The 16964-nt window shown below is 35.2% G+C and overlaps 1 protein-coding gene across 1 annotated transcript in view; it reads right to left on the bottom strand.

Annotated features, from left to right (window-relative positions):
• LOC149080685 (uncharacterized) overlaps positions 1–16964 on the bottom strand; it is a 195542-nt gene that overhangs the window by 53592 nt on the left and 124986 nt on the right. Inside the window, exon 11 of the mRNA XM_089239898.1 lies at positions 13282–13376. Within this exon, the coding sequence (XP_089096024.1) occupies positions 13282–13376 (95 nt within the window). The remainder of the gene's footprint in view (positions 1–13281; positions 13377–16964) is intronic.

The raw sequence follows: 16964 nt of genomic DNA, 5'->3' as shown, positions 1-16964 counted from the left end.
TAGAAAATTATTTTAGCTAAAATACAATACAATGGCCCTAAACTACAGAATGAGAACTACAAGAATACAATATTTCAAAATTGACAAAAAATGGACATAGGATAGTATTCGTTTCAGACTGGGAAAATATTGAAAGCATGAATTTTTGTAAATATCTCACCCGCATGATTGGTCAGGCTTAAAGGGTTAAGGCTCTGATATACAGATATGCTGTTGTGAGAGAGATGTGCTGTTTCTTATGGAAAGAAAATGTCTGTGAGGTAATAAACAACCCTACACTGGTCTTTGTTCTTTAGGGGGAGCTGGTGTCTTTATTAGATTATAAGACCAGCAGGTGATAATAACAAAGCCACTGTTGTTGCTTCTTTGAGAAGGGGGTACAAGATGATACACACACCACTACATACAAAATGTGTAATGAGATTCTCATTTATACATAAAGATAAGAGCATGGAAATGTAGCCCAAGGTTAGAAGATGTGGTAAGAATGAGAAATTTTGGCTACTGTGTATAACTGAAAAAATATATATATTCAGACCACTTTTATGCAATTTTTTGAAAAAAAAGACCACTTATACCACTTGAAAATTTACCAAAGTGTATCCCTACATTAAAAAATATGTATCTCTTCAAAGCAGAATATGCCGAAATGTGCGACGTACGTCGCAGAACAATCTGGAAGAATTTTAAGAAAAGTGTAGAAAAACGCTATTATGTATATGCAAAGTTTTATCGCAGAACATTTTCAGTTAACTGAGGACTCGTTGCAGAACATCGCAAAACATTCTGCTTTAGGGTGTGTATCTATAAATGTATATTTTATAAGGGAAAAAAAATTATATAAAGGCAAATTTCATGCGATTTTTTGAAAAAAAGCACTTGGTTAAAACTGTGGTTTAAACCAAACAACCCTGCCTATTATTAAATATTTACAGGGGTTGTATGGAAAATTTTTGATATTAAAAACATCAAGTGATAATAATCACCAACAATCTCCTGGTTGTAGCTGAGGCCAATCAAAGAAAGTAAAGAGCTAATGGAAATCACGATTAGTGGTGATACACAGGCATACGTTCACTACACTTTAGAAATTTTTTTTTTCTACTTTCTAAAAAAATACTTGTAAATTGTTCTGAAATTAGGGTTTTCATGTAAACCCTATGTTTGTACTCACAATTTCCAGTAAAAATTTAGACACAAGTGAATCTAGGGCAGGGTTTTCCAACTGGGGTTCCATGAGAGCATTTTTGGGGTTCCACAGAATCAAAAGTGATGGAACCCCAAAAATCCTGGAACCCTGATAGCTTCAAAAATTTTCTTGTTACTATTTAACCTGATGCAAATTTTTATATTGATTTTTGTCCAGAATGTGTACTCTAAAAAAATTTGGGATAATTTCACCTGTAGGAGACAACCAATATTTGTGTGAGTTCCTTTCTTTTCTTCTTCCTATTCTCACACACAAATTCCTTAGACAACAACAGAGTCAAGACGACTCCATGGGAATCCGTGTCCCCGATACTCAAGACATACATGCAAATTTTACGAGGGTCTTCCTCCAAGGATGATGAACTTTTGAATTGTTTGTTTGCATTCTGTGGCCCCCCTTCATTTTAGGATCCCCAATTGAGCTTCATGATTTCGGATTCTTATCGCTTTTCTGAATAACAAATCCCAAATAGCAATCGTAAGACAGAGAAAAGCTCAACTTTCTAACTTGCCAGAGGTTATTTTTCCCACTCTAGATTCTTTACCACAAAATGGAACTGTGTTTATACGACGTTCAAGAAACCACATCAAAACGTCGTATAAGGGCAGAAATCTTACAACTGAAACTTCCCTGAAAGTGCCTTTCCCCCCATACACCTCAAAGAAAATATCACAAAAATGCAATGGTTTTAATTGCATTTTGTTTGCTATATAATAACCATTCTTGAGAAAAACTGCAAACATTAAATTTTTAAAAATCATATTACAATTTATACTTAAATAACCGTAATTCACACCACATCACCGTTGCTTAAATCTCGAGTTTTCTTATATTGTTCTCCTAAAGATTTTGCATACCTGGATTATTTTTAGTGTTTCCAAACATTGATATTTGAATCAATGTTTTGATGACAATAATTAGAGACAAGTTTTTCTTCCACTTAAATCAATTAACAACAATATGTTAAAATGTTTTTAGAATTAAAGTAACAAACAAATTTTTCTTTAAATAAGGCAAATACAAAAACTTCTAATGCATTTCGACACGCAATGGGTGTCGTCCTCAGGCTCAGTAGATAAAAATATCATGCTGACCCAGTATCCCACTCAGATTGATTATCAAGTCTTCAGTCTTGGTTGACCACAGAACAAAAAATACATACGTCTGCCCAAGTCTAATGTCATGACCAGAATGAAGCAGAGTGCCTGCATGTAAGTCTTTTGCAACATCCTGATTGGCTGTTTGCAAAATGAAGCTATCTGATCGGTGTATTAAAATTTCCTTAGAATTCTCGCTCATAATGAATTCAAGCTATGGCGCTGTAACCAGTGGTGTTGATTTAGTGTCATTCACTAATTTATTTTTGAAGGGCCAAATGTATGTACCTTTGTAGAAGTCTATATATATAAATCTGCTATGGACTTTATGAAAATCTCTCACTTCCTGAAATTTGAATCTCTAGCCTTCTTGCCGGTAGAGAGCAGTGATGGTAGATTTCAAACATTCTTCATTTTTAACACAGCAAGTATGCTTATTTAATCTAGTCTTTAATGGATCTCCTTGTTTGTCCTATGTAACCAAGCGGGTAATCACCACATGGAAAATAATGAATGCCCCATTGTTTATTCTGTGGTATAGCATCTTTAGGGAAATTTGAAACAAAAGTTTTTAGTAGGCACATCTATGGTTGTTAGGTTAAACTTTTTGAGAATCAGTTTGATCTTGAGTGAAACTAGTGGATTTTATGGTATAACTACACTTTCAAACTGAGAGGCCCCTCTGTAATATTTCTAAAGTGGTTCTTCTTGCTGGTTCCACGAATTTTCTACTCATTTCATCAACCATCTTAGTGTTGAACCCGGTCTTTAGCAATTGCTTTGAAGGTTTCAACTTCATGGTCTAATGTGTTTCGATCTGAGCAGATGTTAAACGCTCTCCCTACATAAATGCGAAATGCCAGGAGTTTCTGTTGCATAGGATGAGAAGATCTAAAATGAGTGGGTAGCGAGACCAAAAAAAGCTTACGATAGACAAAGGTTTGGAAATGTTATTTCTGTTTAGTTACTAATAGGTCCAAGAAAAATAGTTCATTACTTGTTTTGAATTCGGCTGTGAATTGAACACGAGGGTCTATATCACATTTACGAGTAGCAATTGCTCTAGTGGCCATATTCACGAAGCGGCTGCCAAACGGTCAATCAGCTAACATTGGGATGAATGCTAATTTGCATGTTAGAGAAGATAAGTATTCTCGGGTAAACCAGCAAGCAGCTGTTTCAAGTCAACAGAGGTTAACGAGTAATTATGAGCTTGATGCTGATTCTTCAATAAGGATCACGTGTTGCTTCTTTTATTCTCTGCTGCTGCGAGTGTTTTTTGAAAACAAGATGGAGGACATTTGTGTTGATTATTCTCATGTGATATCATTTGTTTTTACTATTGCTACTTTTATTCTGTTGAATAATGTAACCAATTAAATTTCAAGAAACACATGTTTGTGACGTTTGTATAGCTGTTCATACGTTTCGACCTCCTTAAAAGAAACATGCCTGATAGCATTTCTGAAAAATGTGTAGCAATTTGATAACAATTTGCAAGCAGTTGATGAGGTATTGTAAAGCTTTAACTGAACAGTTATTTATTTCCTTTTTATAAAATAAGTGTTTAGACAAATTTAAGTATCCACAAGTGTCGTAGCCGGTCAATTTGTCATGCTCAACTCATCGTGCCTCAATTTGTCATAGTACAAATTTGTTGCAGTACAATTTTTTCGCAGTATCAGTTTGTCATGTAACCAATTCGCCATGTCTATTCATCACACAGTCAAATCGTCGTGATGTCCATTTATCACAGAGTCAATTAGTCGCAATGTCGATTCTTCACTGCACATGTTCCTTGCTATCTTATATGTAGGTTTTTTGTCTTATACATAAAATAAGAAAAATAAGCAAAAGTGTATGCACAGTTTACTAAAAATAATTATTTTTTTATCATTTCGAAAAGATCATCAAAATTAAAATTTAATTTCATATACTAATATTTTATTATTTAATTTCATATACTAATATTTTATTATTTAATTTCATATACTAATATTTTATTATTTAATTTCATATACTAATATTTTATTATTTAATTTCATATACTAATATTTTATTATTTAATTATTATAATTACCATCAATTAAAATTAAAAATTTTATATACAAAAATTTAATTATTTAAATTTTTAAATATTAAGAAATTGATTATGCTATGATAAAATTTCAATATTTTGTGGAAAATTTCAGTGTTTATGATACTCCCCAAATAAATTACAGTGGAGCCTCTCTTTAAGTGTAAACTTGTATCCGGCGCATGGGCTTGAGAGTCTCCCAACATTTACCACTACAGTATCTCCATGAGATCCTGAAATATTTAATTAGTTAATAATTTATTTATATTAACATTTAGTTTTCATCAAATACGCCACATTTCCTACTTTCTGTCAGGATTTCTACTTCTCGCAGCGAGGGTAGTTGGGGTGCACAGTAAGATAAACCAGGATCGATGGCTTACCCAGGGCTCCCACTTAAAAAATTAGAAAAAGTAGGAAAACGCAGGACTAAAAAGTAGGACAGGGGAGGGTTAACTTAGACAACATAATCATAGCATAATGAAAAAAATGCCTAAAAAAAGTTTTTTTTTAATTTTGAACTTTTTTTTCATAGCACTTTCACAGTATCCTATAAGACTAACTCAAGCCAAAGCAAAATGACTTGGTTACAAAACCAATTTTTAGCCAAAACGGTGTACTAGCAACCACAGATAATTCTTTTCTGTCTCTCCTCATATATATTACATTCTTTTTTTGGATTCTTCCAAAATGCAGAGTCTGTCAACTCTCTTCGACAATGCACAGCAAATTTTGAAGACATACGTTTTTTAAGAATAATGGCTCTTTCGAGACCACTTTCAAAGGTGCAGTGAAAAATGTGTGAATTACAAGATCTGATGTAAATAAGGCAAGGTGAATCAGATAAGTTTTACTGCGTTCTCCATCCTTTTTTAAAGAGATTGGTTCCCATTTTACTATTCAATGCCAGTGTAATCATTAGAGCCCAAATTATATGCACTAAAAAAATGCAAAAATATGCACTTAAAAATGCAAAAATATGCACTTAAAAATGCAAAAATATGCACTTAAAAATGCAAAAATATGCACTTAAAAATGCAAAAATATGCACTTAAAAATGCAAAAATATGCACTTAAAAATGCAAAAATACACTTAAAATACAAAATGTGCACTGAAAATCCCAAAATATACATTAAACACCCCAGAACATGCATTCGAAATCTTGAAAAAGTCAAAAATTCCGAAATATGCATAAAAAATGAGAAAATATGCATTTAAAAAAATTAATGCAAAAAAGCACATGTGTTATTAAAATGCATGTTTTCTATTTCTTAGTGCATATGTATTCATTTACAAAAAATATTCCCTCATATACATACATTGCATATGCAAATATCTCTACATATTTTTATTCAGCCATTTTTTAATTTTCAATTTATTCTAGCTGCTCAATAACAAAAATAGCATTAACAAAAGAATTTCGACACTATTTCTGAAAAAAATTTAACACTTTGACATATCTCTAAAAATAGCCTTACAATAAAACTATTAATAATCGTAAAATATTTTATAAATATGTATTAATACGCTACATTTCACCTGCGGGGGAAAAAACCATTGTTATGAAAATATTATGAACAATATTAATTTGAATAATGATAAAAAAAAGAGTGAGCTTAAATAAACCTTCAAAAATATGCACTAATACTAAAAATTCTTTGATTTTATGCATTTATACGCATTAATGCTAAAAAAAGCCAAAATATGCACATATGCATTTGCATATAATCCGGACTCTATTAATAATTTTTGACAAATAAAGCACTTCCATTTCTAGCTTTTTGCTGAGCATTGTAAACATTGTTTATGCCTCTTCATGCTTTAAAAATACACAAGACAACTGAATGCTATTGGGCAGCATCAGAATCACCAAACCTAGAATAGGCCTATGTATCCAACTGCTTTGTAATGCAAACTGTTGTTTCACCTATTTGCATCATAATTTTAAATGATGAATGTTAGTTACTGTCCAATACCATGAAGTAATAAATACAAAATTACTTTTCCCATCCAGACAGAATTTTTAATGACTACTATACTTGTTGATCCCTCAAACTAAGCAAATGAAAAATTAATTAACCAAATGGTCCACGTACACCCCCAAACAACCTTAAAAATATAATTTCTGCTTTGGCAGAATCATTAATTGCATTCTCCAACATTTGTAATATTTGGCAATATATCAATGATTCCCTGCTCAATCAAAATCAATTACACAAATTTTGTCGATAGGATTTGGCAAAAAAAGTAGGAAAAGTAAAACAAAAACTAGAAAGTAAGACAAAAGTAGAACCAAAATTTTACCAAAAAATAGGAAAAGTAGGACAAGTGGGAGCCCTGCTTACCCTATCCCAAGCACAATTTTCATAATTCGCTATTAAATATATCCATGCAGAGAATACATCTTTAAGGATTTTTTTATACCAAGTTTATACACTGAAGAGCCAAAAAAAACTAGTGACCTGTCTAATATCGTGTAGGGCCCCCGCGAGCCCGCAGAAGTGCCACAACACGACGTGGCATGGACTCAACTAATGTCTGAAGTAGTGCTGGAGGTAATTGACACCATGAATCCTGCAGGGCTGTCCATAAATCCATAGGAGTAAAAGGGGGTGGAGATCTCTTCTGAACAGCACGTTGCAAGGCATCCCAGATATGTTCAATAATGTTCATGTCTGGGGATTTTGGTGGCCAGCGGAAGTGTCTGAAGTCAGAAGAGTGTTCCTGGAGCCACTTTGTAGCAATTCTGGATGTGTGGGGTGTCACATTGTCCTGCTGAAATTGTCCAAGTCCGTCGGAATGCACAATGGACATGAATGGGTGCAAGTGATCAGACAGGATGCTTACGTACCTGTCACCTGTCAGAGTCGTATCTAGACTTATCAGGGGTCCCATATCACGCCAACTGCACACGAACCATACCATCACAGAGCCTCCACCAGCTTGAACAGTCCCCTGTTGACATGTAGGGTCCATGGATTCATGAGGTTGTCTCCATACCCATACACGTCCATCAGCTTGAAGCAATTGGAACCAAGACTCGTCAGACAAGGCAACGTGTTTCCAGTCCTCAAAAATTGCATTCAAATATTAATATCCTGATTTCATGTATTTGTATGTCAAACATGGCGTAAGGATGCTCTTCTTTTGATGATGGGTACAGACAATGCTCACTACTACTACTTCACCAAACACCAACTCTGGCCATATCGCTATAGTGCAATTTACTGCCATTAGTGAGATGGGTTGGAAGTGAAGGCGCTGTCTATCGGTGGTCGCCTCGAGTTCGTTAGGGAAAATATCTTATCAATATCCTCCTCCCTTGGGTTCGAACCTGGGACTCTGACAACAACCTTCACGATGGTAGACGAGCATCTTACCACCATGCCACTCGGGCACTGCTTACGTACCTGTCACCTGTTGCATGATCTTTTTCCGGCCGCAGCGATGTCGTAGATTTAATTTTTTACCGGATTCCCGATATTCACAGTACACTTGTGAAATGGTGGTACGTGAAAATCCAAATTTCATCGCTACCTCGGAGATGCTATATCCCATCTCTCGTGCGCCGACTATAACACCACGTTCAAACTCACTTAAATCTCGATAACCTGCCATTGTAGCAGCAGTAACCGATCTAACAACTATGCTAGACACTTGTTGTGTTATATAGGCGTTGCCGACCGCAGCGCCGTACTCTGATTGGTTCCATATCTCTTTATTTGCATACGCATGCCTGTACCAGTTTTTTTGGCTCTTCAGTTTATGATATTAGTATACAATTAATTCTCAGTTCTAAGACTTTAGTTAGCATTCCTGTTATTTGGTTGCCAGTTAACTTAAATATTTTAAATTTGTTTACTGATGGGAATACAGACAAGGAAACCATATTAGCTGCTAATTAGGAAAATTTCCTGTTGAGGGTGTCCTGATGGTGTTTGGACTTTCACAGTACGACAGAATGAATTTTGCTCTAAGCTAGAGGAGAATGGCGAAGAAAGTAAAAGCTCTCGCGTTGAAATGCTACTAAATGGGACAAATACAAACGTTAATTGATGGAGGCTATAGTGCACTCCAGAGATCTTGTACGAGACAACAAATTAGGATATGTTTACTATGATTAAGCCTTTTACTTACAGGAGGGGTTTTCCCTAGCACGCAGGATAGGTTAAAAAATTCAGGGTGATCCCCGCCAACTTACATTTCACCAGGAACAGAATTCTATTTAGCAGGAAATCACACTTCCTTCGTAGTTGCAAAAAGTATTCATCACAATTAGACCCATTCTTGTCTGAAATATTTAAAATTAATCTAGCAAAACAGTTGAATATCCCTGCGTCAACTTTGAAAATGATTATAAAGCAGAGAAACAAAATCACAGACCAGGCTGGAGGTCTATTACGCAACAGTAGTTATACAACGAAGTCGTTAGTGATGTCATGCACTTGATGCAAATTCTCAATGACCTGTCTAACGCAAACCAAAACTACCATTGTTAAAAACTTAATTTTTCTCACCACCCGATGGGTTGTCGTTATCAATTTTACGAAAAACTGCCTGGGCAGAGGCTAGCGTTAGTTAATGAAAGAATAGGCCAATCAGATAATTTTCTCTGCTGCTGATAATCACCATCACTACCAACAAATGCTGCAGCACGTGCGTTGGTATTATATTTTTGTGTTCAGGGAAAACACACACAAAATAATTTTTGTAGGCTATATATTTTTAATTCATTGAGATCCTTTTTATTTTTGTCAAATGGCTGAGAAATAGGTAGGCTATGCACGACCATGAAACTTGCAGAGGTAATTTTCTAAATTATTACATTTGAACATTATAATGCTCAATTTTCAAAACAACTGACAAAAATTCTCATATTTTTACATATTTATTTATCGTCTGCATATTACAATAAAATCAAGAACAAGTTTGTTCACACCTTTTATTTACATCATTAATTGGAAAATTTGTTTGCTTGTTTCACACAATATTAAAAAGGAAGTGCTACCAAACTTACACCGTTGACATCTCTTTCAAATCGGTGTTCATACTCTAACCAAAAAATAGTCAAGGATTAAGAAAATTTATTTGTTTATCAATAAAATTTTAGACTTTTCATACTGTACTTAGTGCACAGAGTATACAGTGTACTGTGTGTGTGTGTAAGGGTGTTTACTGCATTACACTTCTGTGTACTGCACGGAAAGTAGCAATACCGACAACATTAACACTATCACTGATAAAAATTATGTGTTACAAAATACTGATGTTATTAAACGAATCAAGAAGAAAAAAAATATCTGGAAATGAGTTTAAAAATATATTGCCATCAATTTTGAACAAGATAATTCACTATAACAAAAAGTATCAGTGATTTCAAAATGTCTTGAAAATATATATCGATAGAGATTTTTACCAGTAAAATAATATCCTTATATTGAGATGAGTTTAACATTAGAATAAAGACATTTCTGAGCAAGATTTGAGAAAAAATATTGTAGAGATTTATCATAGCATGAGTCACCACTATAATGATGATATTGTACAAAAAAAAAGTATTTGAAAAAAAAGTTCCACATGTTTGGATGGGGAGATTAAACACAAAATTATAATCACTTTATCAACACAATACCTGGGGGAAAAATACAACAACATGGAAGAAATCAAAGAATGCATGAAATTGGAAACAAAGATATTACATGTTCCAATATAATGTGTAATCTTTATTTTGAAATAGTAAATGCACTACATAACAGAACATAGTGTAACATGAAAGAGACTACCATATCATAGTTTGGATCCTGCCACCCTGTTTGGCATTACTTGGATGAGTTCCAATGTGATGGTGGGGTTCTCTTTTCATGTGATGAAAATGAGACTACAGTTTGTCTCAGTTTTGCATGGAAGGAAGAGCATTCAATAGCCAATGGTGTCTCACAAATTCTTGTTTAGAGAAGAGTCTGAAGATCGTAAGGAGAATGAAGTGGCGACTAATTTTTATAATGATATATACACTGCTGGCCACCCTAATTGCAACACCAAGAAAGACAAGAGATATCGCAACAATATTTATTTTGTAGATAACATGTTGACCAAGCATCAAATGATTAAATTTATAGACTTCTGTGACGTGTGGTTCCTGCCAAAATCAGTAGCCAGAGTAGCCGCCATTGTTGGAGATCACCGCTGCCACACGCCTCGGCATTGATTCAAAGGGACTTTGGATGTGTTCTTGGGGTACAGCAGACCAAGCAGCTTCCACGCGTTGCCAAAGTTGATCTGTTGTGGCAGCTGGGGATGTAATCTGGGTCAATCGTTGAGCAACCATGGACCACATGTTTTCTATCGGCGAAAGATCCGGAGAGCGAGCTGGCCAGGGAAGCAATTCAATCTGGCGATTGACGAAGAACCTTTGGACAACGCGTGCCACGTGTGGTCGCGCATTATCCTGTTGAAATATGGCTGTGGGTAAGCCCTGAAGGTAAAGAAGGACAACTGGCTCCAACACCTCGGAGATGTAGCGTTGGCTTTTTAAAGTACCGGCAATGCGTACTAGAGGAGTGCGAGAGTGATATCCAATACCGCCCCATACCATAATACCCGGTGCAGGACCAGTGTGGCGGTGCATAACGCAGCTGTTCAGCATCATCTCTCCACGGTGTCTCCAGACTCGAATCCGACCATCGTGGTGTTGCAGACAGAAGCGTGACTCGTCAGTAAAGACAATTTCGTTCCATTGTGCCGTCCACATCCTTCTTTCATCGCACCATTGGCGGCGGAGACGTCTGTGGTTCTGCGTCAAGGGTAGACGAAGCAATGGACGTCTTGCGGACAGACCACTCTGCTGTAAACGGCGTCGAATGGTACGATGGTAGACACTGGATGATGCGGTACAGACTTAATGTGCTGTGCTATGGTTCGTGATGTGGCTGAGCGATCCGTCACTGCCATACGCACAATACGCCTGTCATCACGTGAAGTGGTGCACTGAGGTGGATGCGATCGAACACGTCGGTCCGTCGTACCCTCCTGCATCCAACGATCACATATCCGCATTACAGTTGTTTGGTTTCGTCCAACACGACTACCGATTTCCCTGAAAGATAATCCACAATCTCGGTAGGCCACTATCCTTCCTCTGTCGAACTCGGATACTCGATCAAAAGATGATCGCTGTTTTCTACGAGGCATAATTGATCGTTTTTTTGAAAAAACGACAAGAAAAGCACAATTGCCGTACTTCAAATCGTCGAAATCTCCAAGCCTTAAATAGCGCTTTGAAGTGGCGCCACAGGCGCGCGTGATGTGCACCTGCGCTGAAATTCTAATCATTTGCATATCTCACCTCCGCTAATGCATGTTGTAAATTTCATATTATTTGCATGCTTCCTTCAGGGTGTTGCATTTACGGTGGCCAGCAGTGTATATATATCACTGTGAATAATTTTTCCAATCAGTATGTATAATTAGATAACATTTTAAACGATAATGCTGACTCTGAAACATGTTACTAAATTAAGTAATGTAATTCAGAGAATTATTATTCATTATAATGACAACTTCATGAATTAGTGAGTAAATAATTTTCAATTCTACTAATTTGTCTCCATTGCTCTCGCTTTCAAAATGAAAATGAAATTTGAAAATGTACGCATCAGCGGCTACTTATTTCCGTAACATGAACTCAACGAGTGATTTCTCCAATTCTCTTTAGAGAATGCTTGGCATAGCGATGAAGATAATGAAGATCGCTAGTAACGTTGTGAGAAAAATCAACCTTTCAAAAATGTTGACATGAATCTATCCCACAATGCACTGCATACCTCGAACACGTTTGAAACTCTGGCATAACGACATCTGCATAATATACCCCTAGGCTGCTAGTTGGAAATCATATAGGGCCTACTGCAAAAAAATGTCAGTTCACAAGTTGGGAAATAGTTGAGAAGATTATGTTTTTTTTACCCAATACTGTGTCTCAAGGGTAATGTTCTGCGAAATTTTATTTCTTTAAGTAATTTAAAATGTGACTTAATTATTTCCCCCTTGAGTATGGTTAGGATGATATTTCTTTTTATAACAGAATTGAAGATTCAATCAAATACATTGAATTTATAATATTTTGTATGTCTATGGGAGTGGGTCATTTTTTTTAAAAAAGTCTCAGCTTTTTGACTTACACATATATACGACCCTTTGACTTGACCTCTTGATCATTTATAAACAAGATTTCACCATAAATAATTCAGGGTATAAATAATATATGGTCCATCCATCCTGTTCAAAATTTTAAAGCTTTGAACATGTCCTCTACCAACACCTACGTTCTTCCAATAAAAACATATTCAAGAAATCAAGACTCTCTTCATAGCATATCTCAAGTCTAATTTACCAACAAGCGAAATAACTCAACTTTATTAATCAACTAATTGATTATAATTTTATTCCCGTTCTTCACCAATTTCATTTTAATATCCAGGATCGACTAAATATCTCGACCATATCGTAATTTTTTTTTCAGTGATGAAAGCGCACTGCCTCAAGATTCTACTTTTTCATCTAAAAATTAATCTATTGGTCATTCCAAATTATTTTCTTCAAAAAAAACTTCTTCACTGTTTTATTACTCTAAAAGAATCATCGAAGTTTTTAAAATCAGAATTATGTGTGTTTCTCCGAGGCTATTATTTTTATACTTTTCTCTCGTTCATCACCTCAGCCAGTGGAACAAAACACAGAACATGCTTTTACTTTGCTGATGAGTCAGCTACTGACCAGACTCATCATTTTTGATTCTTGAATAAAATATCAACTTAAAGAGGATTTGCTTTTACTAAAAGGTAAAAGGTTTTGCTTCACTTTTATTAATACGGTCCATTGATTTATACGGACTTACCACTCAGTATGCTTATCCCCACTGATTATATCTAATTCTTCATCAAACTGGAAGTCTAGTTCTTCATTTGAGTGTACAGTAGAATCGGAGCATTCCTAAAAATCAAATAAGAATAAAAATGTACTAAAACTTTAAACAATAAAAAAAAAGCATAAAATATAAACAGTAATACTTCTTAATAACAATATACACTATATCTCTCCACAATCATACTTTGTATTTTTTATATCTACTTTTTTAATTGAAACAAATTACAAAATATGCGTATGAACAAATGTATAACACAAACACTGTGACCTCAAAGGACTCTATAGTCTGCTTCCAGCAGGCCTGGAGGAGTTTTGTTGCAACATATTCTTTGGAAAAAGCATTGTATTCATCAGATATGTTTTACAATAAATTTGTTATATTTTTGAATATGGTATTATGGTGTAAGGTTAAATTACTTATTGTTTGAAGATCAATAGAATATGCTATACTTTATTTAATGAAATATTTTTATACCTGTTTACAATACATACAAAATTGTTTTGTGATCTTATACTTTTAACAAAGCCAACAATTTTATTATTTTCTAAACTGATACAATTCTCATTGTGTGTAACTGTTTACATTATATAACAAAATGAATATAAATTTTTTCGTTCCGTCCAAATACAAAATTTTCTCTTACGCTGCTAATTTTTTTTTTAACTTTTGATATAACAACCTCTCAATACAATGGCTGTTTTTCATGGAATGACTCTGGGGCCATTACAGCAAAAGTCGACTGTACTATAATGATGATATTGTACAAAAAAAAGAATTATTTGGAAAAAAAATCAATTTGTACAGTGTCCCACATGTTTGATGGGGAGACTAACGACAAAATTATAATCACTTTATAAACACAATACCTGAAGGAAAAATACATCATGCAAGAAATCAAAGATAAATGAAATTTGAAACAAAGATATTACATGTTCCAAGAATGTAATCTTTATTTTGAAATCGTACATGCACCACGTAACAGAACATAGTGTAATATGTAAATAAGATCCAAAATTTTGAATTTTTATTTTTTTCCCCTTTCACAGACTTTTCCTTGACTTTTATAAAATACAGGATGGGCAAAAAGTCCACATAGAAACTTTAAAAATTCATAAAAACCTAAAAATAACATATAAAAAACGGTTTGTAGGGTTAGCATGGCTAGGTCACAGGAATCTTTTTAAGAGAGGAAAAAAATTACAAAAAACAACCGATAGGTGGCACTGAGGTACACAAGTCAAAGAAAAGATATGCAAATTAATGAACAGAATGCCCCCAAATTATTTATTACAGCAATATGTGTTCCACATGATCCACCACCACCACAGGAGATGATACATTGCAGGCGAATCCCAAATCCAGCAACTGCAGAGTGCCGCAGGTCCGGATGTATACATGACACCTCTCAGTGGATCACATCGTTCAGTTCCAACAGATTGGATGGACCAGATTGATACACCCGAGATTTCAAATATCCTGTTGCCAGAAGTCTGTCACCAAAGTTGCTTGTACCAATGCCACCTATCGGCTGTTTTTTAGTTTTTTCCCTGTCTTAAAAACATTCCCATGACCTAGCGATGCTCATTCATTCAAATGCTAACCCTGCAAACCGTTTTTCATTTCAGTTATTTTTCCAGTTTTTATGAATTTTCAAAGTTTCTACAGACTTTTTGCCCACCCTGTATTTGCATATTTCTGACTTTTGCCAACTATTTTATGTGACCATTTTTCATTTCTATGATTTTACAGGTTGCTGGCAATACTGAAATAATAGAGAAATATGACATGCTGTATCATATCATCAACACCATACCTGCTATTTGGAATCAAAAGAAATCTATTATTGACATGGATGACAATTCCACACTGCCATATGATAAGTCACCGTCAGTGAAAAGAACAACTCAGTTTTTTTTTATATATACAGACATGCCAACATTGACTTAAAGCTTGTCAGTAATGCTCAACTTCGAAATGGAGGGAGGGTACCCCCTAGGATAACATAATCAGTTGCATTAAAAAATAATCACTCAAATTTTTTTTTTTTTTAAATTTTAATTCAAAGTTCATTAAATATAGCACCTCAGTGGCACTGGAACTTGGAGGGCTTGAGCCACATGAGCTCCCTACCACCTCCCGGAACAACATTCCGAGGTTGTGGAGTCCTTTAATAATTCATGAATATTCAATGCAATCCCAACCTGCATATGCCCTTGTGGGTCGTATATACGGATGTCTAGCAACCCTAGACCTCCCATCCCCATTTTATTTGTATCAGAGCTCCTACAACACCTATGCCGAAACATTCCAACACAAGATCTCGACCATGCAAATGGAGTCTGGTTTGGACCCGCCACACTGAACCATTCAAAAACCTGTTTAATTCACAGCGTGGGGCAATTCTGATGGAAAACAGGTTTTTGCACATTTGGGCATCAAATAGAGCCAACACTTTCTATAGCAGAAAGTCTTAGAGCGAAGCTTTGACGTCATTGCAGTCGTCCATTTCACCTGCAGCCATTGGATAAAACAGGCTGACGTATGTAAAATCTTTACCTTTTTTGGCAGTATATGCAATGACTAGGTGAAATGGACAGCTTCAGTGATGTCACAAGCTTCGTGTGGAGGCTTTCTGCTATAGGTGGTGTTGGTAGAGTGACGGGGTTAGACTTGGCTTTACAGATTGACTCCAAGTTTGTCTTCTCTCGAACCCCTCTCACGTGCATACACAAATTCATCGATTTGATTAAAATAATAATAAAAATGAACGACTTTTATATAAAGGGAACCAAGCGCCAGTTTTAACATTTTTGAGATATACTGATATCTAACAATTGAAAGAGAGGGGATTTTTTTTTATCTAAATAGAACCAAGTGACGTATAGGCTGTGATGCCATCTTTGTGCACTTGAACCAACTACCAAACTGAAGAGATAACTGAATTGAAGATAACTTTAAATAGCCTTTTCTCAGTTTTGATTTAACGGCTTGGTTCCTTTTATATAACAGCCATCCAAATAAGTAAAACACCACAAGAAACTCAAAGACCAAATTTTTTTAAAAACCAATTTCCATAGCATTGAGAGTGTTGCCTGTAGCTCATTGCAGCCGTCCGTAGAAACTACGTACAATCCACAGCAGTTGGCAACTCTGCATATATATAATTTCAATCAGCAATGCTCATTGTGAATACAGAATGGGGGAAGACATTATCTAATATCAAGCTATGTAATTTGCAATACCACATTGTTCCAGCTTGATCCCTGCAAAACCTTTTAACTGTGCGAATTGAGCGGATTCTTTTACTATCAAATGGGTTGGATCAACAATAGCAGATTCCTTCTTGTATAAATAACTGGTGCAATAGAAGCATGACAGCGATGTGCTGCATCATTTTTTAACTGTGACCAACGTCACCCTTACCCAACACGGGACACAGTGTGGAACTTCTTGCAGGGCCCATTCATGTGTGGTTAGAATATTTTTTTTGTAATTTCTTATTCCAGTGTAATTTTTCATAACAGACATTCCATTAGCAGAAACCTCTTCTTAAAGCTATCTCTTGGATACATTTAAGAAACCAGCAGGATAGGGCTTTTAATAAACAGTATTTTACTATGAATATGATAAGTGGCGGACAGTCCCACTTTTAA

Source organism: Pholcus phalangioides, unplaced genomic scaffold (assembly GCF_987345545.1).
Source record: "Pholcus phalangioides strain wild (caught in Gottingen) unplaced genomic scaffold, Ppha-v1.0 ptg000011l_1, whole genome shotgun sequence".
NCBI lineage: Eukaryota > Metazoa > Arthropoda > Arachnida > Araneae > Pholcidae > Pholcus > Pholcus phalangioides.
This window is presented reverse-complemented; position numbering and strand designations above follow the sequence as displayed.